The following is a 25,134-nucleotide window of genomic DNA, read 5'->3' on the forward strand; positions in this document are numbered from 1 at the left end:
TGCAGAGAAAAACACAGTACAAGGAAATACCCACAAATGTTAACAGTGGTAAAAAAAAAAAAAAAAAATGTTAACAGTGGTTATCTCCAGAGTGATGTGAAGTACAGAAATATGGTTCTTTTTTTTCTTTGGTTTTCTGATTTTTTTTTCAATTTTTTTAATAATTGATAGTTTTTTTTCCTTCCATTCAGAAAAAATTTCCTTTAAAATCTTCCAACCTACTCCCCAAGTACCTTTCCTTTCCTTCTCACATACCACCAAGATGTGTGTGTGTGTGTGTGTGTGTGTGTGTGTGTGTGTGTTTAATCAGGTATGGTTCACATCTTGAATAATAGTGCCACCAAGTGTCCATAAGAGGAAGTGCAATGAGGCCCAGGCTGGGGAGGGTAGGCACACAGAGGACAAAACCCCAGGACTCCAGATTAGGAAGTAGTGAGAAAAAGTGACATAATGGCAGGCTGAGAGAGAAGGACAGAAAGAATGAGACAGGCAGTAAGGATAGCTGGAGGAGAGGGTGACACAGTGGCCAGGGGAGTCCAACAGGCTGAAGTTTTCAAAAGGGAGGGTCTCGACTACCTCGGTCACAATAAGCCCCGTCCTTCTAGGGGCAAGAATGGGGGCTGTTGCTTCTTGCAGAAGCACAGTCACCAATAAGCTTTATCTGTAGCCCCTTGCTTTGGCCAGGTCCCCTAGCTCTATCACATGTGCACCTACCTAGAAAAATGCCCGGGACCAGCCAAGGGCATCTCAGAACAGAAGACCTTGGGAGGTCAAGGTGCCCGCATGGACACAGGAGCAGCCAGGAGGCCCAGAACTCTGAAACTCGGCTCTAAAAGAAGCCATTAAATTTGAAGGCAGGTCAGTCTTGGTTCTCACCACCATCAAAGCACCCTACCACTTGGAGGAATGTGGAATAAAGCCAATCTTGAGACATGACTTTCCCTATCTGTCAAATTGGGAAATTAATCCCAGTCTTTGGAAGAAGTGTCCCACAGGCCTATCCAGCCACACCCTCCCTCTTCCTTCTTGCCTTCGTTCATTCTGTTACAGTCCTTCCTGAGGCCAAGTACAGGGCATCAGACTCTGATCCCAAACCCACACTAACACTGCACTTGGGTGAGGACCCACAGTGAGCATTTACACCTCCGTGTGGAAGAGTTTAAAATCAGAGTTACCTCTCCCACATACATTTTCACTGAGACCCTGAGTTAGGTCGGGATGGAGGAGCCAGCTTGAAGAGCCCCTAGTGGCCAACTTCAGGACGGTTCATGCAGCCAACACAATCATGACTGATTTTAACACACTGAATTAATAAAAACTATTGAGGTCCATAGTAATACTTAAAGGCACCAAGGCGGAGGAAAGCTCTTCTTTCCCGAAAAACCCCAGCTGGTAAAGAGAGAAGGAATGATAATGAGAAAATCACCACGTTGCAACCCCAAGTAAATGACTTATTCAGGCAAGGAAGTCAACGGCTGCATGGGCCATTAGGTAAGAAGCTGCTGAAAAACGAGATTCGCAGCACCAAGACACGCCCACAGTTACTTGCCAAGTACACAAAACGGAGTGTGTTATTTGACAAGAGAGTGTTCTGGAGACACTATCTCAAGCAGATAATCAGACAACCATCACTAGTGGCTGGACAACCTCTCCTCGCTTCCTGTTGTGATGCAGTATGAGGTACACAACACCACCTGTGACACATCCTCGTCGAAATACTGAATCTGAATCTAATCTGACCTCAAGATCTAACTTCCTACTATTTGTAGGAAATACAGGGCCTGAGGAACAAGTTAAACAACACCAGAAGGAAACAATCAGACAAATCCAGAACATGGACAAATGGCCTGGCCTCTTAAAAAAATCGATATCAAGGGGTGAGGAGAACTGGAGGGGGAGGTGCAGGGGGGCGGATGGGGAAGTGGGGCAGGAGGGCCTGTTACAGAAGAGACTAAAATAAAGAGGCCCAAGGACCAAATGCAGAGCATAAATTATTGTTAGGTCTTCGATCAGCACAAAATTAAGCCAGCTCTAAAGGAAATTTGGGGGGATAATCAGAGTAAATTTATATGAGCCAGTATGGGATACTATTAGGGAATGACTGTTAATCTCATAGGCGTGATAAGGTTACTGTAGCTACAAAGAATTTTGTCACAAAGAGTTTTCTTTTCCTCAGGAGATGCATGTTGAAGCCTTTAGGAGTACGGTCTGCAGCTAGGTTTCAAATGATTCTGCCAGAAAAAAAAAAGTATCTACACACAGAAAGTAAATGTGACAAAATGTTAGGGAGTGCTTCGTCTAAGTGGAGGTCATACCAGCGGTAGGTGTTCATTGAATAACTCTTCTAACTTGATGTTTTAAAATATTCAAAGGAAGAGTCAGAAAAATGTCTATTATCTACACATGGGTAAAAAACCTAGAAAGACGGGCACCAAAAATGAATTTTGTATGGTGCATTATGCGTCATTTTACTTTTTTCTGTAATTTTCAAAATGTGTATCAGTAATAAAAAGAGAAAAGAAGCAAAAGGTGGGGAGTGAGTCTGGGCATCAGATAATAAGACACCTCCCTCTCCCCCCACCCCACCCCCATCCCAGGGCCTCCCTTTGTTGGTGGGATGGGCTGGCAGACCCTGCTCCTTTTCAGAACAAATCTACGAAGAGATTAAGTGAAGGGAAAATGGCAAAGTGCTGTGTGAATGGGAACCCACACCACCTCCATCACCACCCTCACCTTTTGGTGTCAATTGTTAATTTTTCAAACTTCTCTGCAGTTGTCCTGTAACACCCGTGGGTTGTCTTCCCCCTCCTCACCCTCTGCCTAGGGAGGGAAGGGGGAGCCCGCTGGCCGGCACCCACCCTCCAGCCACCCAGCTCGGATTCTCAGCCCTTCTCCCCTGCCCTGTTCCCAATTTTTCTGTTAACATCCAAGCCATCTGACTCAACTCTCCCAACCCTGGTTCTGTGGCAGGTGGAACTCTCCACAAGGTTGGCACGACCTCAGAGGGCCCTGACCCCACCCTTGCCAAGCCCCTGTGGTCAGGACACAGAGGCCCCCTGCCAGGACTTCTGAGAGCGGGGGCAGTCTGCACCCACCTGATATGTCATTTTCCCACCATTTCCACCACAGTCTCTGCTTTGAGGTTATGGACTAAAAATGATCGGGCTCTTATCCACAAGTCGGAGAAACAGATGCTAACAACGACTGTAATGAAATGGAAAACCTCTAAAAGAGGGCACAGGGCACCAAGGACCTAGCGCATCAGGCCTGGGAGCTCAGGGAAGCTGAACATTGTAAGATGTTGGACTTAGGGCAAAGAGTGAAGAAGGGCACAGGCATGTGTAAAGCCTAAAGGTGTGACCTCGGAGAGAAGGAAGAGGCAGAGCAGATGAGAGGACAGAAGGCAGCTGTGTGAGCTATGCAATCTGTATGCACGGGAGGGTGAAGGAAGGGAGCCCCTGAGGCTGAACACCCTCCCCTCCCCCTCAAAACGTGGCACGGGAGCCGGGGTTGCAGAGCTACATGTTCCCCGCAGGGGGCACCATTCTTTCACTCGCTCAAATACCGTAGCGGCTGACTTTAGCCACGAGGAGGCTAGAAAGTTCAGATGCAGGGCACCTGGTCGGCCGGATTACACTGTTTGAACTTCATTGTGCAAACAGGGCTGTTTTAGACTAATTATTCTGGCGGCTTTCTATGGGGAGAACCCAGAGAAGAGAATGAAACCCAAGGCTGCTGTGTGGTCCTGGGAAGAGAGGACAGTGGGCAGAGGAGAAGGAAGGGCTGGGACATGTTTGAAATCAAAAGCTAGGGGGGCATGTTTGATGTAAGGAGGTTTAAAAAGAGGGAAGAATCAAGGCAAGCCCACGTTTTCTCCTTTTGACGGTGGCACCTAGTTAGGAGGGAGGTTCTTGATGAAGGTCATGGTGGGCAGGAGAGGCTCTTCTACAGGACCCAAGGGGCAGCAGACAGAGCTGTGCAGAGGCCGGCGGCGGTCTGACGCTGAAGCGGGGGTCAGAGTTAAACAGAGCTGTGGGAGTCGTCTGTGGAGGGGTGAGGCTGAAGCCTAGGAGTGGCCCAGCTGCAGGGAGAGCCCAGGGAGAGCCCAGAGGATGGGTAGAGTGCCTGCACCTGGGGGGGGGGGGTTGGAGGCAGGGGAGGAGGGCACGAGACAGTGTTGCCGCTGGGCAGGAAGGTAGGTTGCAAGGAAGAAAAGTACCTACCAGTCACCCCCAGGGCCCCCACCAGAGTGGTCTTTCTCCACTCAACTCCTGCCACAACTTTTTAAAAATAATCATTATGTTTTTATTCCTTTTTAAGTTTCCCTCTCTTTGTGACTTCACATCTCGCTTCCATTCTACTGCTTAATTTTCTCCCAAATACTCCTCTATCTATCCACTGTCTGTCTGTCCTCACCGCATCTCTCACCTGTGTGTCTGTCTCAGATACCCCAAGCGGACCTGTCCACGTGTGCGCCAGAAAGCCAGGCAGGGATGAGTGTCTCACCGTGCATCCCCCAACCAGCCCCTCCGTGCACACCTTCTGCAGGGCAGCGCCAAGGGCGCTGTGTGCCCCTCCCCTTGTCCTTCACTCTGCCCGGCACCCATCCGCAGACACACCCAGCAGTCACCCTCCCAAGATAATCCTCCTGCTCCCCTGCTCCTTACCATTTTCCCTGCAAAGCTGACTTCCATGAAGGGATCCACCAAGTTCTTCTTGTTACTGTCAAAGCCAAAGATCTGCTTCACGTTGTCCATCACGGCATCGTCCACTGGGGAGAACACGCTGGTCACTGCCCGCCTGCTGTCAGCCCTCCCAAACCCCAGCATTCCACCTCCCTGTCTCCAGACAGTCCTGGGACCCCCTGAGGGAGACACTGTGCCCCTCCCCCAGCCAGGGGACACCCAGAGCAGCAGCTCCTGAGGGCAGACGCTGCTCCTCTACCCTGCCCAAACAGCTTGTTCACTGGCCCTTGCTCTCAAGGGCTTCCTGAACAGACCCAGCAGACAATGGAGGGAGGACTGACTGATGACTGATTGATTGATTAGCAATCCACATCACTAAGGGCAGTTAACAATCCAGAAAAAGACTGGAAGTTGTTATAAGAATATCCCGTAATTGGGGCCTGTTTCACATATGCTGCTCCAAATCAATATTTTACTGAATTAGTCATATTATTTACAAATGTATATATATAGACAAATAGACGTGTGTATATGTATACTTATGGCATGTATAGATGTCGGTGTGTATACAAATGAGAGGAAGGGCAGTTACAGATTATAGACCAGCCTCTGTCTACATGAAGACAACAGGTAACAATTAGCAAATACTTATGTCCTATTTACCCACTTATTTTGTTTTATTTATATTTAAACAAGATTGCAGATAATTAAATATAAAGCACATTCACCTTGAAAGAAGCCAACATTTCTATTTCCCCAGCCCCCCATGGGGAGCTCACCAGTCTCACTTCTACATAGTTTCAACCCATAAATGCAGAATGTTCTTAAGCATATATTTTAATGCCCATTTAAAACCCATTACTTACTTAAAGGCTTTCTCCTTGATTTGGGTACAATTAAGCTTGTACAGAAAGAATGCATTTCTCCTATTGAGTCACTAGTCAAAGTTTGAGCAAAACCTCAAATAAGTAGCTTTATGCAAAACTTAGAAACAAAGACCTAAGCTGCAAACGCTCTCAGTGACTCGGCTATGGACAGAAATTGGCTTGATTATGCTAATACGTGCTTCAAAACAGAGGCTCTCCCTATAACAACGACCAGTGTGGGAGCCCTGCTCCAAACCAAGTCAATGTGAAACACTGGAGGTGGGGCCCAGGTGTCTGTACACCTTCAGGGGTCCCCGGTGACTCTAATGTGCAGCCCAGACTGACTCCCACGGCTCTGAAATAGTCAGCATAATTCCTCCGCCAGGTCCCGAGCACACAGGGTGGGCCCAGTGCCGGTCAAGTCACAGTGAGAAACCAGGCAGTGGCCACCCTGTCACTCTTTCTTGGGAAGATGAGGACAGGGCCGCAGCTAAGGTAAGTTACCCAGTTCCCCAGCCAGCCAGCGATGGAGGGGGTCCCCAGACTGTGGGACTTTCAGTGCTGAATCCCAGTCAAACTAGCATCAAGGGTCAGCACACGGATGGATGCTTTTCATCTGCGGAGACACTGAGCCCTCCCAAAGTCTCAGTGACTGCTTCCCAGGGTCCCCACTCACAATCTAAATCCTGGGCCTCCAACCCAGGGAGGACGCCAGACTCACTCTGTGGTAGGTCCTCAGCTCTGAAGACCTTCAGGCAGAAGTGGGCTCCTCGAAGGGCCACGCCCGTTGGCCTGAGCAGATTGTTTTCGATGTCCTCCTTGTCTTCAGAAGGGTCCTTTCTCTCCAGCTACAATGCAACCAAATATGCACTTGAGCACGACAGTCTCTCTTCTTCAACCAACACCCCTTAGATGGTGCTTTTTGAACAAAGGTAGATCTTGCCCTGCTGCTTACGAACATGCGACCTCAGCAGGTTCCTGCCTCGAAACTGCTTCCTCCCCTAGACAGTGGAAACAATAACACCCACCTTGCAGACTGCTAGGAAAATCAACTTCAATAACGTGTAAATGCGTGTGGCCTACGGCGGACACCACCAAGCCGAGGACGCGTGCTCAGCTTTCCTCGATGACTCCAGTCCCTGCCTCACCACTTTCCTATTCGTCTTTTTCTCCCAGCACATAACCAATATCCATGTGGACAAGTCAGTCACCAGCACGGTTTCCTTCCTCCACCGGCAGTGCCGTAATCTCCTGTCCCCTTCAGCAGCTGGAGGCATGGCCACATCTCAACTTCCGGCCGCCCAGAGCCCTTCCTCTAGCAAAACTGTGACCTCTGAAACCCTTCTCTGAAGACAGCTTGCAACCCATCTGTCTCCCCCAACCTCCCAGTCACAGAGTGAGGCTCCCAACGCAGCCTGGCACACTTCAGGCATTCCCTTTTCTCTGCCCCGCTTTCACCAATTCTAAGCCTTGCACCCCTGCATCCTCCCTGCTTGGCACCACCAGCCATGTCCCGATGCCCCAGCCCCTCGGCCCAGTGCTTCCACTGCTCCTGCCTTGCACGCCATCCACCTTCCTCTCCCCCGCTGCCAGGCCACTGACTATTATGACGCCCCACCACGAAGCTGCCAACCCGGAGCGGGCGCTCTTGTGTCTGCTCAGAAACCCTTCTGTTTACCTGGAATGAACCCCTCATTCCTCTCCCACGACTACTCCAAACTTTCTTCTTGCCAAGCACACAAAGATGCTGTTACCTCTCCAGTTCCACACGCCTGTCTTGTTCTTCCCACTCTCAACTTGTAACTTGACTTACTGGCATGCAAAGAGGATAATGGTACATGCTCAGGTGGAGGAGACATAGAGAATGATCTCACTTTTCCAAAAAAAGAGAAAAATATACAACAGATAGGTGGTTGCCAGAGACAGGGCGGAGGGGAACTGGACGAAGGGGGTCAAAAGGTACAAACTCACAGTTATCAGATAAGTAAGTCATGAGGATGTAATGCACAGCATGGAGAATCTAGTTAATAATACTCTATTGCATATTCAGAAGTTACTAAGAAAATAGATCTTAAAAGTTCTCATCACAAGAAAAAAGATTTTTATAACTATGTATGGTGGTAGGTGTTAACTATACTTATCTCGATCATTTCACAACATATACAAATAATGAATTGTTTTGTTGTATGCCTGAAACGAATATAATGTTATATGTCAATACCTCAATTTTTTAAAGTAATAAAAAATAGGGAAATACACATGTATATCCTCCTTGGAGAATATGCAACAAGACGTGAATCCCACAGCTGTCTCTGAGGGGTAGAATTATGAGTGATTTATTTTTTATTTACACTTCTCCACGTGTTCTACAATTCTCATAATTACCACATATTATTTTAGATCAGAAAAACGGGACGCATGGGTGGCTCAGTTGATTAAGCAACTGACCTCCACTCAGGTCATGATCTTGAGGTTCATGAGTTTAAGCCATGAGTCAGGCTCTGCACTGGGATTCTCTCCTGCTCCCCCTTCCTCTCCGTTCCTTCCCCCACTTGCTCTCTCTCTCTCTCTCTTTCTCTCTCTCATCCCTTCTCCAGCTGCACACACTCGCTCTCTCAAAATAAATAAAGGTTAAGAAAATAAATAAATAAATCAGAAAAACCAAGCTGTGTTTCTGTTTGTTTGTTCGGTGTCTCTCCTGCCAGGTGAGGGGCTATGAGGACGACCCAGGCCATGGACTCACCGGCGCTTCGTCTCCGGGGCCCAGTACACAAAGGCTCGCTTTCAGGTAACCTCTGGCCCCAGCAGAGAAATCGTCAGGGTCTGCGAGTAGCAGCCACTTCCTGAGATAGGCGTGTCCTACGAGAGACAACTTCCGTTGGTGATGGCAGAATTGGAAGGGGCCAAGTCTGCAACCACATCTGGGAGCCCAGGGCCAACTACACTTGGGAGAGAGGAGGGACTTATTCATGCAGACCTAGGGGCCACACTTCGAATGTTCATGTGGGTCCAAGTCAGAAATGTCAACATAAACACCTATAAGAGGCTACCAAAGCCAGACCCCAGGCCACTTACTTCCCTCTGAGGAAGTGACCAAACCAGAACAGAAACCAGGGTGTGGAGAAATCCTAGACTTGTTATCAAAATGCCCCACCCCCTGTCGGAGGTAACCCCTTCCCCACCAACCCTTGTTTGACCCTTCCAGATGTAGCATCCCTGACTGAGCCAACTAAGACCCACGTGAGGGTCTGATCTCCCCGAGGGCCTGTTTTACTTGAAAGATGGAAGCCTGCCTTCTCTTCATTCCTGCAGCTCTCATCTCCAGGATCAGACTCTATCTCTAGATTCTAAAACCCCCAAGGAAGAAAAGTGATTGTCCCAATGGCTGTCCCCAACAGCCTCCAAAACCAAAATGCAAGGATATAGCCAAGGTGATGAGGACATGACTCACGGGGCTCTCTGTAGATGGTACCCACGTCCATCTGAAATCAAACCGAGAAACACAAATCAAACTCTTGCCTCTGGAGTGTTAAATGAAGTATGGAGCATTATGCTGTCATGTTAAAAACCATGCTTTGAAGATCATTTGGAGACATGGGGAAATGTTCATAAGCTGACATGACATGAGGGAAAAAGCAGAATACAATTCGATCAAAGTTTGGTAAAGTGTATCTATGCATAAGAAGAAAGAGTAAAAGAAACACAACAAAACGGTGACTGTGCTGTCTCTGGGCAGGAGATTCAGGTGGTAGATTGATTATGTTTTTTTATTTTTCCTTTCCTGTATTTTACAATTTTCTATTAAAGTTCATAGATCAGAGGGACATTGATGGTCAGGGAGGCTATGCATGCGGGCAGCTGGAGGTATATGAGAACTGTCCTTTCCACTCACTTTTGCTATGAACCTAAATCTGCCCTAAATTTTTTTTTTACCATGGACTACTTTTATAATTAGAAAAAAAATAATTTTTTACCTTAACCTCTGGGTTCTCAAAACAAGAATATACTTCAAAGATTAGAGACTCAAGACATAAAACCCCATTTATTACAGAAGGACTCAGGTTAGATTCCAGTTGTTTTTAAAACGGCTTGTCCAGGAAAATTGACTTAGTTTTCTATCTTGTGACTACTTCCCAGAGAAGGGGCCATTTTTTACTTGGATAGCATGGGAAGGTTAAAATATGCCTGCTTTCCATTTGATAGACGACTGAAGATTCAGAAGTGCGAAAATCAGTAAGAATCGCATTAAAATGCCACTCGCAATGGTTTCCATTGCTAGTTGCCTTTGCTTTATGAGAACTGCTGATGCCTTCCTGCAAGCTGAATCATACTGTCAGTTCTGGGTTCTCTGCAGCACAGTCTGGGACAAATGGAGGGGCAGGCTCCCCCCTCTCCCCTGCATTGCACCCTGATCCCCTGGACTCCACATGTGGACCCCGCTCCAAACCAGAGCAGGGGTGCGCTCTGGGCACAGAGCGCTGGTGTCACGCTGGCCCAAGATGGTCAGAATTAGGAGAACGGTCACCCAACTGCCAATTTCATGCTGTTTTCCCAGATGTAAGAACCAACAGGAATCAGAAGAAGCTGAATTCCCCCTGCTGGATGCAGGGAAAGAGATTTCCCCCTCCTTCCTTTTTGTCAGAACATTTATCTTAGAAACTTGTAATGGAAACAGAGATATTTTCTCTGTTTTTCTGTGGGAAAGGAGGAACCTACCCAAAGCACAAGCCCAGCTCCATGTTGTAAAACAACCCTCATCATAAAATGCAAGCTTTTCTGTCTTTTTTCCTCTGGATATAGTCAGCTCGCTAGCACAGAGGGTCAACCCAATTACCAATAGGTAAGATGAGTGTGTGTGACCGAGGGTGCTGTCCTGTCGTCTCACCTGAGGACTAGTTGCCTTGAGAACATGTACGGAATGGGTTGCATCTGCTTGGCTGTGTACAGGATTTCCTTCCTTCTTCCCTTCCAGTCTCCTAGCAGATTGTCTGCCATGTGTGTCACCTTTAGGTGAATGCTTATTCAACAATAAAAGTCTATTCTTTCTCTACGGCCATTGTCGACAGTATTTCTGAGTTCAGAGAAGATTTTGTTTTGTTTTGTTTTGTTTTCTTTTGTTTTGTTTTGTTTTTTAACTAACTTAGGCACCTGGGTGGCTATGTCAGTTAAGCACCCGACTTCAGCTCAGGTCATGATCTCGCGGCTCATGAGTTCGAGCCCCACATCAGGCTCTGTGCTGACCGCTCAGAGCCTGGAGCCTGCTTCGGATTCTGTGTCCCCCTCTCTCTCTCTGCCTCCCGTCCCCCACCCTGTTCATGGTCTCTCTCTCTCTCCTTCAAAAATAAACATTAAACAAACTTTTAACTATATTTCTCCAACACAGACAAGAGGAACAGGACCCTTAAAGCACCAGCCTCTGCACATTATGTACAGAGTTTCTACTAACGTGAATTAGCGAGAACTGATTTCAAAGAAAATAAATAATTACCCGGAATTCCCCAATGAGAGCATCTGTCCTGAGAGAACGGGAGTCTACCACCTGTGGGGGAAAGATGAATTAAAACTCTCACTTGAAAGTAAATGTTGGCCCAGGCAGGACCCACACAATAGACCTTCCCTCCCAAGCAGTAACAGCCAACACTTGGGTAGCGCTTGCTCTGTTCCAGAGATCGTTCTGAGCGATTTTTAACCCTCACATGAACCCCACGAGTAGGGAGTATTATTGCCTCCTTTCTACAGATGAAGAAACAGAGGCACAGAGACATTACAGGACTTGTATGGAAGCACACAACCCCTAAATGCACAGGCAGAACCAGAACCCAGACAGTTTGGCTCCAGAGCCCACACGTTCAGCAACTAAACTATACTGTGTTCCAGAAGAAAGACCCCCCCCCAAAAAAAAAGAGCTTAGGCCCAAAGAGAGAAAATCCTGGCCAGAAGCAGGCACACGGGCAAACAAAATAAAATGAAAACAAGTGTCCACTGCAGGAATGATTCCAGGGCCCTGCACTACAGCATCTGGGGGTTGCTGAGCAGCTGGGCAGCAGAGGCTCCCCACCCCTGAGCTACAGAAGGCATTTCTGTGACCGGCAGAACTTGACAGTGACCTGCTCCACATCACCTGTTGCCCTGGGCTTTATGGCTTCTTTCTCGCAAATGCCAACACTCACGCCGACAGGCATACATGAACGCACATGCACGCTGACACGCACATGTGCATGCATGCACACGGACATGTGCGTGAGTAGACATGTAACCCACAGAGAACACTGATGCCTGACACGTACCGTGATGAAGATGGGCTCATCAAACAGCTCCGAGGGAGAGTCAAACACATTGAAGAAAAGGGTCTGTGGTTCCAGGGTGAAAGGGAAACAAATGAGTAGCTGCTGACCCCAGGGCTAGAGACATAGAGGGTCAGCCACCACCCACAGCCTTCACATCTGGTCCACACAGAAGTGTGGACAGAGCACAGCCCAGCAACGAGCTCTGGGGATTCAACAAGTTCCAGGGTATTCCATCCCTGACCTCATGGAGGCTGTCATCTCAGGGACAGGGTGGATGGCTGGCCCTATAGCATGACAGAGATGTGGAGCATCAGGAGGCCAAGGCAGGAATAAGAGCTAGAATCCTCCCTCCAGGTCCTCAGATAAACTACTCAGCACCCGGCACATCCTTCCCCACAAAGTTAGTGCCATATACAGAAATGAGTAGATCGCCAGGTATCTTGTGTGCTCCCAGTCGGGAAGGGCCACCAAGGTCCTAGCCCTGATAACCAGCACCTCCCACCTCATTGAAGACTGGGTTGTTTCCCTTGTGGATCCGTGTCCTCTTGGTCTGCCCGGCAGCAGTGACCTTGACCACAGGCTTGATGTTCACCCCCGGCAGCTGACGCCCCTCGATCACTTGCACCCTGATCTGAAAGCCAGGAGAAAGCATGAGCAACAGGAAAGGGGAAGCAGTCAGGCTCCAAAGAGAGTAAGAAATCACTGCTGGCTTCTTGGAAGGGTATGAAAAAGGAATTAGGGGGCACCTGGGTGACTTGATCGGGTAAGTACCTAGCTCTTGATTTTAGCTCAGGTCTCGGTCTTATGGTTGGTGGAATTAGCTCCACGGGGGCTCTGTGCTGACAACACAAAGCCTGCTTAGGACATTCTCTCTCTCTCACTCTCTCTCTGCCCCTTCCCCACTCACGATCTTTCTCTCTCTCTCTCTCTCTCTCTTCCTCTCTCTCTCTCTGTCTGTCTCTCTCTCTCTCAAAATAAAGAAATAAACTTTAATAAATAAAAAAATAAGAATTAGGAAGAGCATTATAAGAACAATCATATTTTCCTACCAAGGTCCCTTGCATCTATCAAATCCCACAATTCCACACACAAGCTGCCAGGATCCACAGGGAACCTTCCAGCATTAAATTCCAGAGCTGGGCCAAGGACCCAGACCCCAGATCGTTTTATGCAGCCATTGGCACAAGTCCTCCCTCAGATGCCTCGACACCAACACATTCGAGAGGTTTGAAAGTCCTTCACTGATAATTCTCTCAGAGGCCAAGCTTACATAGTGGAAATTAACCCCAATGTATTCTTTATAGCATGCAGTGCTTTTTCATGTTCTGAGAAAGAAATTAAGAACTTTCTCTATTGAACTTTGAGTAATATAAGGTTTCAGGAATATCTGTACTTTCACATTTAGGCAAGATATTTTAAAACATGAACTTTTAAAATATTAGAACAATTTTCATGGAAAAATAAGATACTTACTGGTTTTAAGTTTTAAACAGCAGTTATTTATTGCTGTTAATATGGATTAATCAACACTTCTTTTTTTTAAGCCATACTATAGGGGCACCTGGGTGGCTCAGTCCGTTAAGTGTCCAGCTTTGGCTCAGGTCATGGTCTCACAGTTGGTGGGTTCAAACCCCGCGTCAGGCTCTGTGCTGACAGTTCGGAGCCTGAAGCCTGGAGCCTGCTTCTGATTCTGTGTCTCCCTCTCTCTCTGCCCCTTCCCGACTCATGCACTCGCGCTCTCTCTATCTCTGTCTCAAAAATAAATAAACATTAAAAAAATTAAAAAGCCATACTATAGAAGAATATATTACTAATAACAGTGGGAAGGTAGAGCCATGATTTTTATTCTTTTCATTTTCCTGTATTTTCTAAATTTTCTACAAAAAAAAAACATATATCCATTTGCTAAAGAGAAAAGCAGTAAGTACATGTCTTGGGAATAATAATAATGTTAGAATTTTGTCTCTTAGGCATATATAGTGGTTACAGCCAGGACTTTCACTTAAATTACCACAATTTAGAACTAAAATATATTATTACAATTTGTTGCACTTAGTAAAGAGCTAAGTTTCCTGTTTTTAACTTTAAAAGTAATTCTAAGAGGGGCGCCTGGGTGGCTTAGTCGGTTAAGCGTCCGACTTTCGATTAGGTCATGATCTCGCAGTTCGTGGGTTGGAGCCCCGCGTCGGGCTCTGTGCTGACTGCCAGCTCAGAGCCTGGAGCCTGTTTCAGTCTGTGACTCCCTCGCTCTCTGACCCTCCCCTGCTCACACTGTCTCTCTCTCTCTCTCTCTCTCTCTCCTAGGAATAAATTTAAAAAAAAAAAAGTAATTCTAAGAGTTCTTTATCACTAAATGTCATTATATCAACATGAAAAACTTTGTGGAAAAGAAAAAGAATAAGCAAAGGACCAAAACTGAAATGCAAATAAAATGAGATGGATTTTTTGGATTACAATACGTCAAAGGGTTAATATTAACAGTTTTATTCTGTGAAGAGCTTGAACAAATTCAAATTCCACATGACTTTTCAGAAGAATCCTTGGCTACCAGGAAGAGAATGGATCAAGAGAGAAAAAAAGAGAGCTAGACAGAGTGTCCTAGGTTTGGGGATCTTGTTAAAATGCAGATTCTAACTCAGCAGGGCTGGTAGGGGCGGGGTCTGCATTTCTTTTTTTTTTTTTTTGCTTTTGAAAGTTGGAATTTCTTTTTATTTATTTTTTTATTTTTTTACAAATAGTTTATTGTCAAGTTGGTTTCCATAGAACACCCAGTGCTCCTCCCTACAAGTGCCCTCCCCCATGCCCATACTCTCCCTCCCCTCCACACCCATCAGTCCTCAGTTTGTTCTCAGCATTCGAGAGTCTGCATTTCTAACCAACTTTGGGTGTTGCTTGCGCTGCTGGTCCAAGGATCACACCCCGAGTAGCAAAAGCTAGCTAGCCAGATAAACCCTGGTTGGAAATCACAGAACAAATGTAAAGACAGGCTGAATCTCTGCAGTGACACTCCCCCACACACCTCATTTTTTTAAAGACCAAAACCAGGGGCTGCGTTCTGAAGCCACAGCACATGAACTGCTCATTCGGCATCTCTCAGGGGCCCAGGGAACCACAGCCTCCTGCCTAGGAGAGCCCTTAGCACCCGGCCCAGCCTGGACAGAGGAGACTATGGGCGGACAGTCAGCCCGTTACCTGGAAGTCCTGTGGTTTGTCCGACAGCAGCTTTCTGGACGTGGGAGCACTTCTCTTCCTTTTGCTCCCAGAGTGGTAGGGGGGTGGATGGGAAGGTGGCTTCCTCGGGGTGGCTGGGGCCCCTGGGCCTGGGGCCCCACTCTGATCCACTAACGGCTCTGCCTCATCTCCTGTGAGCCCCTGGTCCTCAGTGTCCTCCTCTCCTCCTGTGTCTGGGAGGAGAGGGTGATAGTAAGGGCTGGTCCCTCTGGCCCCGCGCTTGGGACCCTGCCCAGCCAATGAAGGAGCCAAAGGGCATGGGCGCTAAGACCCACCACCCACCTCCCCTCCCCAGTGAGCCAGGATGGATGAGGGAGAAAGAAGAGGAGCTTCCAACAGCTGAAACTGGAGGGCAGTCAGTCCAGTTAGTGAGCAGGGAGGGAAGAGAATGGCCCTAGCCCTCCCCACCGTGCCCTGCAGGATCAGCTCCTCTGGCCACCTCGTCCCACTCTTGAGAGCTGACGGACGGCCGCAATGAGACGGTTATGGGTGGTAGGATCAGGTTCAGGACAGCCTGGCCCGTGTCTCACCCGTGGGGGCCAGCCACTTCTTTCCAGAGTATCTCGTGTCCACGGTGCTGTCACTGAGCAGGGACCAAGTCTCAGCCCGGCTCTGTCCCCCACCTGGCATTCGGGCAGGGCACAGCCCCAGGAGGGGAGGAGGGAGCTGGGTGAAGGCAGCCAACCTAGGGCACCCCAGCCCAAGCCTGTTCTCCCTACCTGCCCCCAGCCTGGCACAAAAACTCAGAAACCATTCCCATGCCCACTGGGGACTGTCCCTTTCTCACTGCCTTCCAGGCAGGACTAGGAATGCGTCACTTTTGGGAGTTTTCCCTGAGCGGCCCGAACCTAACTCTGTCAGACCTATCTCCACGGTGGCCCCAGAACACTCGAGGCCCCTCACCCTCCCCACTCTCTGTCCCCCGGAGCCACCCTTCTTTCTGCCCACCGCCTCTCCTCCCCGGCAGCCTATGCCCCAGTTCACATCGATTTCCCTATCCCCAAGCTCCAACAGTGCAGCTGGGCAGGACAGGCTTGGGGCACACCCCCACCAGGCGCTGCTCGGGTTCTAATGTGGCATCTGCCTCTAGCTCCCTGCACCGTGGGAGAAACTGTAGACTCGTTCCAAGTCCCCACCTGGCCCATCTGTAGAGCTTCCCGCACATTCAAGCAGGCTGGGCCACATGGAGGCCTCCCCAGCCCCACACTGGCAAGCCAACCACCCTGGGCTGCATCCTCCCTTGACCAGGCCAGCAGAAGCAACGGAAGAGGGCTGAGGCAACCTTGCAATCTGCTAACTCAGTCTACTCATTTCGCCAGTGATAAATTGTAGGCCCAGAGAGGGAGAGTGGCTGGCCCAAAGTCACACAGCTACTTGGTGCCAACGGCAAGAAAGGAACTCATGTCCCTGACTTCGGCCCAGGGTTCTTTCAAGGAAAACCCAGCTCTCTTGTCACATGCCATCACCAAAGGCCTATTAAGTGCCAGACCAGGGCAGCATTCACTGCTGGAGTGGGCGGGGCCTCGGGGATCATCTGGGACAGACTCCATCCCAGCACAGGTGTGCCCTCTGAAGCCCCCACACATGTGAGAGCTGCACAGCACAGAGCACCAGCCCAGACCCGGCCCCTCCCCAGGAGAGCTTCCTCTCACTCATCCTAGTGACACTTCTTCTGCACGGCAGAAGGCAGCTCTCAGGATCCCCCCTCCCACTCACTGGTGTCTTCTCGTCTCTGGACGGGGCAGCCCCCAACCTGGTGAAGGCAGCAGAGGCCGCCTGAAGCCTCACTATGCCCCCCACCCCCAGGCTCAAGCACTGCTGCTGGGCTTCTTCCCAGCGCCCTGCCAGGGCGGGTTTCTCACCAGCCAGCATATCCATGTCCGGCAGAGTCGGGGAAGGTTCCAGCGACGCGGAGGGTGGGAACAGGGGCACGGCTCCAGGGAGTGGCGTGTAGGACACCTGCAGGACCAGCGAGGCCTGGAAGAGACGGCGGTGGAAGGGCAGCAGGTCAGTGCCTTGGCCTTGGACCACCACCTGCAGCTTCCTTCCTATTCCTTTTACCGCTCCACCCAGGAAAACGGCTCTGACGGGGGTCAGGTTTGCAGGAGGCTGTGGCAAAGCCTCCCCCAGGGGCCCAGCGGCACAGTCAAGTGGTCAGAAGCACAGATTCTGGAATCAGATTCTACCACTCAGGAGCTGTGCAATCTTGGTCAAGATCTGTAACCTCACCGTGCCTCACTTTCCGCATCTGTACAATGACAGTACTAACAGCAACAGTACCTTCCTCATAGGATCACATGGGGATCAAATTAACTGATAAAGCACATAGTAAGCTTCTATAAATGAATCAGCAATTCAACCTCTCCTGCAGGATCCTTCTTTCTTTCTGTCTGTCTGTCTGTCTGTCTTTTGAGAGGGAAAGAGAGAGTGTGCACACACAAGGAGGGGAGGAGCAGAGAGAGAGGGAGAGAGAATCCTAAGCAGGCTATGGGCTGTCAGCACAGAGCCGGAAGTGGGGTAAATCCTATGAACTGTGAGATCATGACCTGAGCTGAAATAAAAAGTTAGACACGTAACATACTGAGCCGCCCAGATGTCCCTCTTGCAGGATTTTTCATCTCTCAGCCTAGGACTATCTTCAGAAAAAAGGCCCCTTGGCCACTCTGCTTAGCTGAGGGGCCCACCCTCGCCGTTTCTCCACAGGTCACTCGGGCGCCAGCTAGCTATGAGAGGGTTGGGGTGCTGCTCACATTTCTGAGCCCTCTTCCCTCCCAGGTGTACCCCTGTCCCCCACCTCAACCCCAGCTGATCCAGCTTTGACCAGCCAAGAAGAGAGTGACCAGTCACCACACTCTCATGCACCAGGAAAGCCTGCCCTGTTTTTTACCCTACGGAATGACTCCCCAAGACCGCGTACTCTTCAAAGGGCCCCAGAACCTGAAAAAGGGTACAGCCTCAGCAGGCTTTCCAGCCTTAACAGCTCCTAGGCCAGTGGGGGCCTGGCCCAGCCTTCCCTGGTACCATAGGTCCAGCCAGCCTCTTGGGGCAGCATTCTTACTGATCAAAATAATAAATGCTCTATTTAAGAAAGTTTAGGGAGTACAAAAATGTTAAAGAAAAAAAATAATGCAAGGGAAAATAAATTGCCATAATTCTACCTTTATTCACATTTTGATATGATTCTCTCCCATCTATTTAAACAAATATTGTATACCCCTGCTGTACATAAAATGCTTCGGGGACACCTGGGTAGCTCAGTTGGTTAAGCATCCAACTCTTGATTTCAGCTCAGGTCATGATCCCAGCATCATGGGATCAAGCCCCAAGTCTGGCTCATGCAGGGCGTAGAAACTGCCTAAGATTCTCTCTCCCTCTTTCTCTCCCTCTGCCCCTCTCCCCTGCTTGCTCTCTCTCTCATTCTCTCTCTCTCTGTCTCTCTCTCAAATGAGAAAAAATTAGTGCTTTTCTTTTTTTGTTAGTAAGCATTTCCCAGATTTTGACAAACCCTTTTTTTTTTTTAATGTTCATTTATTTTTGAGAGAGACAGACAGAGTGTGAGCAGGACAGGGGCAGAGAGAGAGGGAGACACAGAATTCAAAGCAGGCTCCAGTTTCTGAGCTGTCAGCACAGATCCTGATGTGGGGCTTAAACTCAAGAATGGCAAGATCATGACCTGAGTCAAAGTCAGACACTTAACAGACTGAGCCACCCAAGCGTCCCTTGACAAATCCTTTATAAACATAATTGTCAATAATGCATCATATCCTTTGAGCAGCTCAGCATAATTCACTAGACTTCTCTACTGATTCCAGAAATTCCTGGGGGTAATCCTGGTCCTGAGACAGAAATGGCTGAAGGTCCTGGACGTCTCCAGGTCTAGGGCTTGAATCTCCCAGACTGGGCCCTGGAAAGAGACGGCCAGGCTATGAGAGGGCAGGACCAGTGGAAGGGTGGGGCGCAGAACACCAGCAAAGGAAGCCAGAGTCATCCCAACATCCCAGTTGACCCAGGGCAAGGCCAGGGAAGGCAATGAGACCCTTTATGTCCTAAAACCAAGGCACTGCCCTCACCGCCGGCAAGGTTTGTGAACCACCACCAGGTGTCGCCACTTGAGCAGGCAGCCAGCTGTGCATCCTAAGCTCCGGCAACCCAAAGAGGAAAGAAGAGCTTCTGCAGCCACCCTAGGACTCTTGGAGATTCCAGTCAGCATCTCAGGGGCGGACCTGGGTATCTGTTTCTTAACAACCTGGAGCTTTTCCCCACTTTATCAAAAGGCAAGTTGGGCTCTTTGGAAAAATAATCCTAGGACTTGGCGAGGGAAAGTAGATGACCCTGGAAACTTTTTGCACCAGAAAACAAGGAACTACTCAAAGAATAAGAGAAACATGTCAAAAGACACAGAATCCTATTTTCATGGACTCCCATTGGCCAAATCTGGGACAATTTAAATATGAAAGTAAATATAGTAGCAGATTAAACCACTGAATAAAATAGGAATAGATTCATCTACATAGAAATTGGGGCGCCTGGGTGGCTTAGTCGGTTAAGCATCCGACTTTCGCTTAGGTCATGATCTCGCGGTTCGTGGGTTGGAGCCCCGCGTCGGGCTCTGTGCTGACTGCCAGCTCAGAGCCTGGTGCTTGTTTCAGTCTGTGACTCCCTGTCTCTCTGACCCTCCCCTGCTCACGCTGTCTCTCTCTCTCTCTCCCTCCTAGAAATAAATAAAACATTTAAANGGAGCCTGTTTCAGAGTCTGTGTCTCCCTCTCTCTCTGACCTCCCCTGCTCACGCTGTCTCTCTCTCTCCTAGAAATAAATAAAAATATCTAAAAAAAAGAAAAAAGAAAAAAGAAATAAATAAGCAGAAGAAAGCTCTTCCTTACAGTGAAATACCAACTGATTTCATGCAGGAAAAAATAATTGATTTAGAATATCACCATTTGGCAACCATCCAAACAATAATTAATCCAACCAAGGAAATAACAATGGATGTGAAAACTGGCCGGGTAAAAGTTGGATAAGGATCAGAGTATTTAGAGTCACAAGGTAACTCCTCCCACAATTCCTACCTATTAGAAAAGGGAATGGATTGGTGATTAATGGAGAAAGGCAGCAAATGCAACGTTAACCAAATGATCAAGGTTAATAGAGCAGTAATGAGGATACAAGGAGGGCAGCAAAGCATCACTATGTTCTCTTCCTGCCAAAGACACTCACCTAAATCTAATTACGAGAAAACATCAGACAGACCCAAACTGGAGGACATTCTACAGGATAACCAGCCTGTATTCCCAAAAGCATCAAGGTCACAAGGTTGTAAAAGTCGAAGAAAGACTGAAGAATTCTCCCAGAGGAGACTAAAGACAAAACAACTACTAACACAACATACAATCCTTAAGTGGATCTTTTTGCTACAAAGCACTGTTGAAAAAACTGATGAACTCGAATGGGGGTCTGCGGCAGTGCTGTTACAACATTAGTTTCTTCAGTTTCTGCAGGTTGTGGGTTCTATAGGAAAAGGTCCTTAATCAGAGAAAATACACACTAAATTTAAGGGGACGGGCCAGGAGGTTAGTGACTTAGTCTCAATGGGTTTAGAACAATATATTCTTTGTGCTATTCTTGCAATTTTTCTCTAAAACTTAAATTGTTTTAAAATTAAAGGTTAGGGGCATCTGGGTGACTTGTTCAAGTGAGCGTCCAACTCCTGATTTTGGCTCAGGTCATGGTCTTACAGTTTGTGGGTTCAAGCCCCATGTCGGGCTCTGTGCTAACAGGGCAGATCCTGCTTGGGATTTTCTCTCTGCCCCTCCCCCTCTGGCGTTCTCTCTGTCTCTCGAAATAAATAAAAACTTTTTTAAAAAAATAATGAAATAAAATAAATGGTTAAAAACCTGAGAAACACGCTTCTACTATAACCATAGGAATCTCATTCAGGGAGACAAATAAAGTCCCCACCCATTCATGCTGAATTCCACTCTCAGGACCAGCCACAGGCCAAGTGCAAAATGAAAATATGGTCCCTTGTTTTTTGTTTTTGATTTTGTTTGTTTATGTTTTGAGAAAGAGAGAGAGCAGGGGAGGGGCAGAGAGAAAGGGAGAGAATCTCAAGCAGGCTCCACATTATCAGCATAGAGCCTGACGTGGGGCTCAAACTCATGAACCGTGAGACCATGAACTGAGCAGAAATCAAGAATCAGATGCTTAACTGACTGAGCCACCCAGGCTCCCCAAATATGGTCTCTTGTTAAAATTTTATTAGGAATTTCAATATGGCAACAGCATAGAATTAAAGCAAGTGCAGGACCTAACTGCCCATGAGGCTGGCCCAGTGTGGGGTGATGTGGCTTGGCTCGGCCTGCGTTGGGCAGCTATCTGAAAGGTGGAGAGCACCCTACCTGACATATCTGGCCTGACCCATTCATTCATTAATCTGCTTATTCACTCCCTGCATCAATATATATGGAGCACCTACTAAGGGCCAAGCACTTCAAGATACTGGGCTACTTCCACGAACAAAGCAAAGGCTCTTGCCTCCATGGAGCTGACATATTGGCAAGGAAAGAGACAGTAGATAGCCCGTGAAATAGATGTGTAAGTTACAAAGTGTGTTGGAAAGAAAAGGAAACCAGAGTGAGCAGGATCAGGGGAGCAGGAGGAGCTGCAGGCCACAGAATTAAATCGATCCACTGTGGTGAGGAGAGACGAGCAAAACCTTGGAATGGGCACAGCTTGGCTGCCTTGTAGCCCCTAGTGCTACTAATACTTGGTGACTCAGGTCTCCCAGCCCTAGGAGTAGATCCCCATGGAGGACACCCCTTTTTACTTCTCAGAGCCTGCCCCGCTTACCCAGCTCCTCTGCACACCATTGGAGACTTTGCACACCATCTCTGTGCTCAGAGAGGAGGGGGACCCACAAGAGCATAGCTGCTGTACACCTTCACCCGGGTGCCAACACCTCAGCAAGGGGCTCGAGAGCAGCCCTGCAGGAGAAGCAGGAAGGAGCAACGGCCCCCAAATTCAAAGACCACCTAGGGAGCCCTTCTCAGGGTTTCTTGAGCATCAGGTACCTCCTCACTGAGAGCCCTACACCAACCTCCTGAAGAAATGGCAACATCCCGGTGGGTCCAGGCACTTGAATGAGACTTCCAGCATGGAGTCAAAGAACTCCAGGGGCATCCCTGGCAGCTTCAGAGGCTCTAGAGCCCAGGACCTAGAACAGGCTCTGGGGAACCACTGCTTCAGGACCACAGGTGATTAACACTGAAAGCCTTTAGCTCTACTGGGGACCCACAGGGCATGCCTATGAATCCCACCCAGGTCAGAACCTCCCACCTTCACCACGATGCCATACCTCATTGCCTGTCCCTTTCTCCAGACAGAACCAGAGCTGATATTTTCCTCCTATGGGATGTATGTGAGCTCCATGCTCTCCCAAACCACACGACCTTGGCCTAGAGTCCTCCTGGGGATGACCACATGAAGGTATCCCACCTGACAGCCCTGCTCTTCAAGTCTCCGGCCCTGGCACCACCATGCAGTCATCCCGTCACAAGACCATCAGTCAGTCATGTGTCCACCAGAACAGGCTGCCCTGGAGCAGGTTATCTCAGTCACCCATGTCTGCCACCTTGGGGGCTACAGTCAATAATATCACAGAACTCTGAAAGGTCCTGTCTGGCCAGGCTAGAAGGGCCTAGGAAACCAAAGACAAAGGCAGAGGACACCCTCATCAGATCCTCCTCCAGGTTATGCGGCCCAGCTCTGGGGTCCTTCACCCACCCCACCATGCTCAGCCCATTGCTTACTGCCTGCTTCCTAAGCTGCAGCTCTCCTGACAGTGAGCTTAGCACGACCAAACCCTAGACCAGCCCACTCCTACTTCCCCCAACACACACGCATGAGTGAATAGGAAAGCCTCACATGGGTCACAGTCTCATTTATTACCTTTCTCTGAGATAACACCTAAGAAGCTGGGGGAGGGTAAGATGTGGCCCTGCCTGAGGCAAGAATGGTTGGCAGCATGTCCAAACTGCCTAAAAGAAACTCAGGGACTCACCAATGCTCTGTGTCTGCTCCCCTCTAGTCCCTGCTCCCAACACACACAGTGACTCCCTGGCTCCCCAGCCCACTACACCGCTGGGGTTCATGTGTCCTTGTCACCCAGCAGGTTCCCCTTTCGGATCTGCCTCTGGTTGTTAACACTGAGGGAATACCGGGGCGCCTGGATGGCTCAGTCAGTCAAACGTCCGACTCTTGGCTTTGATCCAGTCATGATCCCGCGGCTCGTGAGTTCAAGCCCCACATCCAGCTCTGTGCTGATGGTGCAGAACCTGCTTTGGGATTCTCTCTCTGCCCCTCCTGCTCTCTCTCTCTCCCTCAAAATAAATAAACTTAAAAAAAAAAAAAAAAAGACTGAGGTAATACCGCCAGTTTTCGTGCTGTGTCCACACGCTCATTAGCAAGCTGCTCTCCAAGTACATTTGCGAGTATGTTGCTACTGTCCTGTGTGTCCAGCACCGCCACGGGCCCGGAGCCTCCCCCAGGACAGGGACAGTGGTATCCCCTCAGTCTAGAATCTGTCTGAGGACAGATGTGCCATCTTCTCATGGCACACAGAGCGGTGCGCCACATCCGAAGGCATGTGGGTGAACAGAGTCCACAAGCCAGCCTGCAGCAGGATTTCACCGTCTGTCCCAGCCTTCTTCCTCCTCTCAGTCCTTCCAGGGCTTTCCAAGGATCTCACACCTTGTCGTCACTCCTGTCACTCTGTCAGCAGGCTGCTTTGACAATCTGAGCTAAACTCAATTGGGTACCGGACATGCTCTGCCCATTAGGCCCCACCCAGAAATCAGCCTCAGTAAATAACTAGTGAGAATCCTGAGCCTCTGGCGAGGCTCCCTGTCCCTTCTGAGTGCAGCCTAAGTTCTCTGGTTCCCAGATCCCCGGTGGGAAGCCCCAGCTCAGGCAGGGCTCTGTGACTTAGCACTATCACAGGCACTAGAAAACGGACTCAGATAGTCTCCACTGGCCAGAGCTACCTCCTGGACCCAGCTCCCCTAGCCTGTGCTCAGCTGGGGGCCACCAAGCAGGGCTTAGCCTTCCTCTCCCATCCATCACCTTCTGGCTTTCACACCCTCCTGGAGACATGGTCTCTGAAGAACTGGCAATCTCTGCAGACAGGCAGGAGTCCCAACCCAGAAAGGAGAAGGCAGCAGGTTCCCAGCTGGTGAGCATGAAGTGCAAACAAGAGTGCAGAAACAAAGAACCAGAGGGGAAGAGGTGAGGCATCCAGGGATGGTCACCAACCTGGCTCAGCCACATGGACAGGGTCCAGGTATGAGAAGCTGTGTCTCAGGGGCTGGACGGGCCTCTGAGGCTGGAGGGGCACAAGTGCAGGAGAACTTTCAGGAAACACCAGTCATAGATGCACAGAGGGCAAGAGTGGACAGGTGTTTTAGCAGCACACCCAGGAAGCTAAAAACCCTGACTGGAGGCACCAGGGGCTGTGATTTAATGATCTATAAGAAATACATATTTGGCCATTCAGGTGACCAAAATACTTCTCAGATATATTGGTCTTCATCCACAGTTCCTGAAAACACTTCAGAGCCTTAAAGATAAAATGGGTGTCTTGTTATTAATGAAGGTGACTTTTGGACCCCACTCATGGGTGGGAGCTGGTTGCCAGGAGGACCAACCATGTGATTAGAGAGTTGGAACTTTCAGTCCCATCCCTCTTGACCTTTGGGAAGGGAAGAGGAGTTGGCAGGTGAATCAGTCAATGGCCAATGACTTAGTCCATCATGACTATAATGATGCCTCCATTCAAAACTCAAGTGTTTTGGCCTCCTTTTTCTGAGAGCGTCCATGTTTAGGGAACCAGAATACTTCCATATGCCACTGAACAGGGCCCCACACTCCACAAGGACAGAAATTTCCTTTGTTCAGGACCTCGTCCTATGTATCTCTTTTTCCAGCTGTTGATTTATATCCTTTATCAAATCTTTTAATAAACTGGCAAATGTTAGTGTTTCTCTGAGTTCTATAAGCTGCTCTCGCAAAT

At 48.9% G+C, this 25,134-nt stretch overlaps 1 protein-coding gene across 2 annotated transcripts in view; it reads right to left on the minus strand.

Annotated features, from left to right (window-relative positions):
- The window catches only part of DYSF (dysferlin), a 203,486-nt gene that overhangs the window by 144,006 nt on the left and 34,346 nt on the right, over positions 1-25,134 (minus strand). For both annotated transcript variants that reach the window (XM_039239562.1, XM_039239561.1), the window contains exons 5-14: positions 16,932-17,046; positions 15,600-15,692; positions 15,031-15,242; positions 12,341-12,469; positions 11,839-11,901; positions 11,040-11,090; positions 9,003-9,033; positions 8,295-8,410; positions 6,273-6,399; positions 4,668-4,771 (exon numbers count right to left, since the gene is read on the minus strand). In XM_039239562.1, coding sequence (XP_039095493.1) covers positions 4,668-4,771; positions 6,273-6,399; positions 8,295-8,410; positions 9,003-9,033; positions 11,040-11,090; positions 11,839-11,901; positions 12,341-12,469; positions 15,031-15,242; positions 15,600-15,692; positions 16,932-17,046 — 1,041 coding nt within the window. The remainder of the gene's footprint in view (positions 1-4,667; positions 4,772-6,272; positions 6,400-8,294; positions 8,411-9,002; positions 9,034-11,039; positions 11,091-11,838; positions 11,902-12,340; positions 12,470-15,030; positions 15,243-15,599; positions 15,693-16,931; positions 17,047-25,134) is intronic.

Source organism: Hyaena hyaena, unplaced genomic scaffold, assembly GCF_003009895.1.
Source record: "Hyaena hyaena isolate Hyena2069 unplaced genomic scaffold, ASM300989v1 scaffold_158, whole genome shotgun sequence".
In the NCBI taxonomy this organism is placed as follows: Eukaryota; Metazoa; Chordata; class Mammalia; order Carnivora; family Hyaenidae; genus Hyaena; species Hyaena hyaena.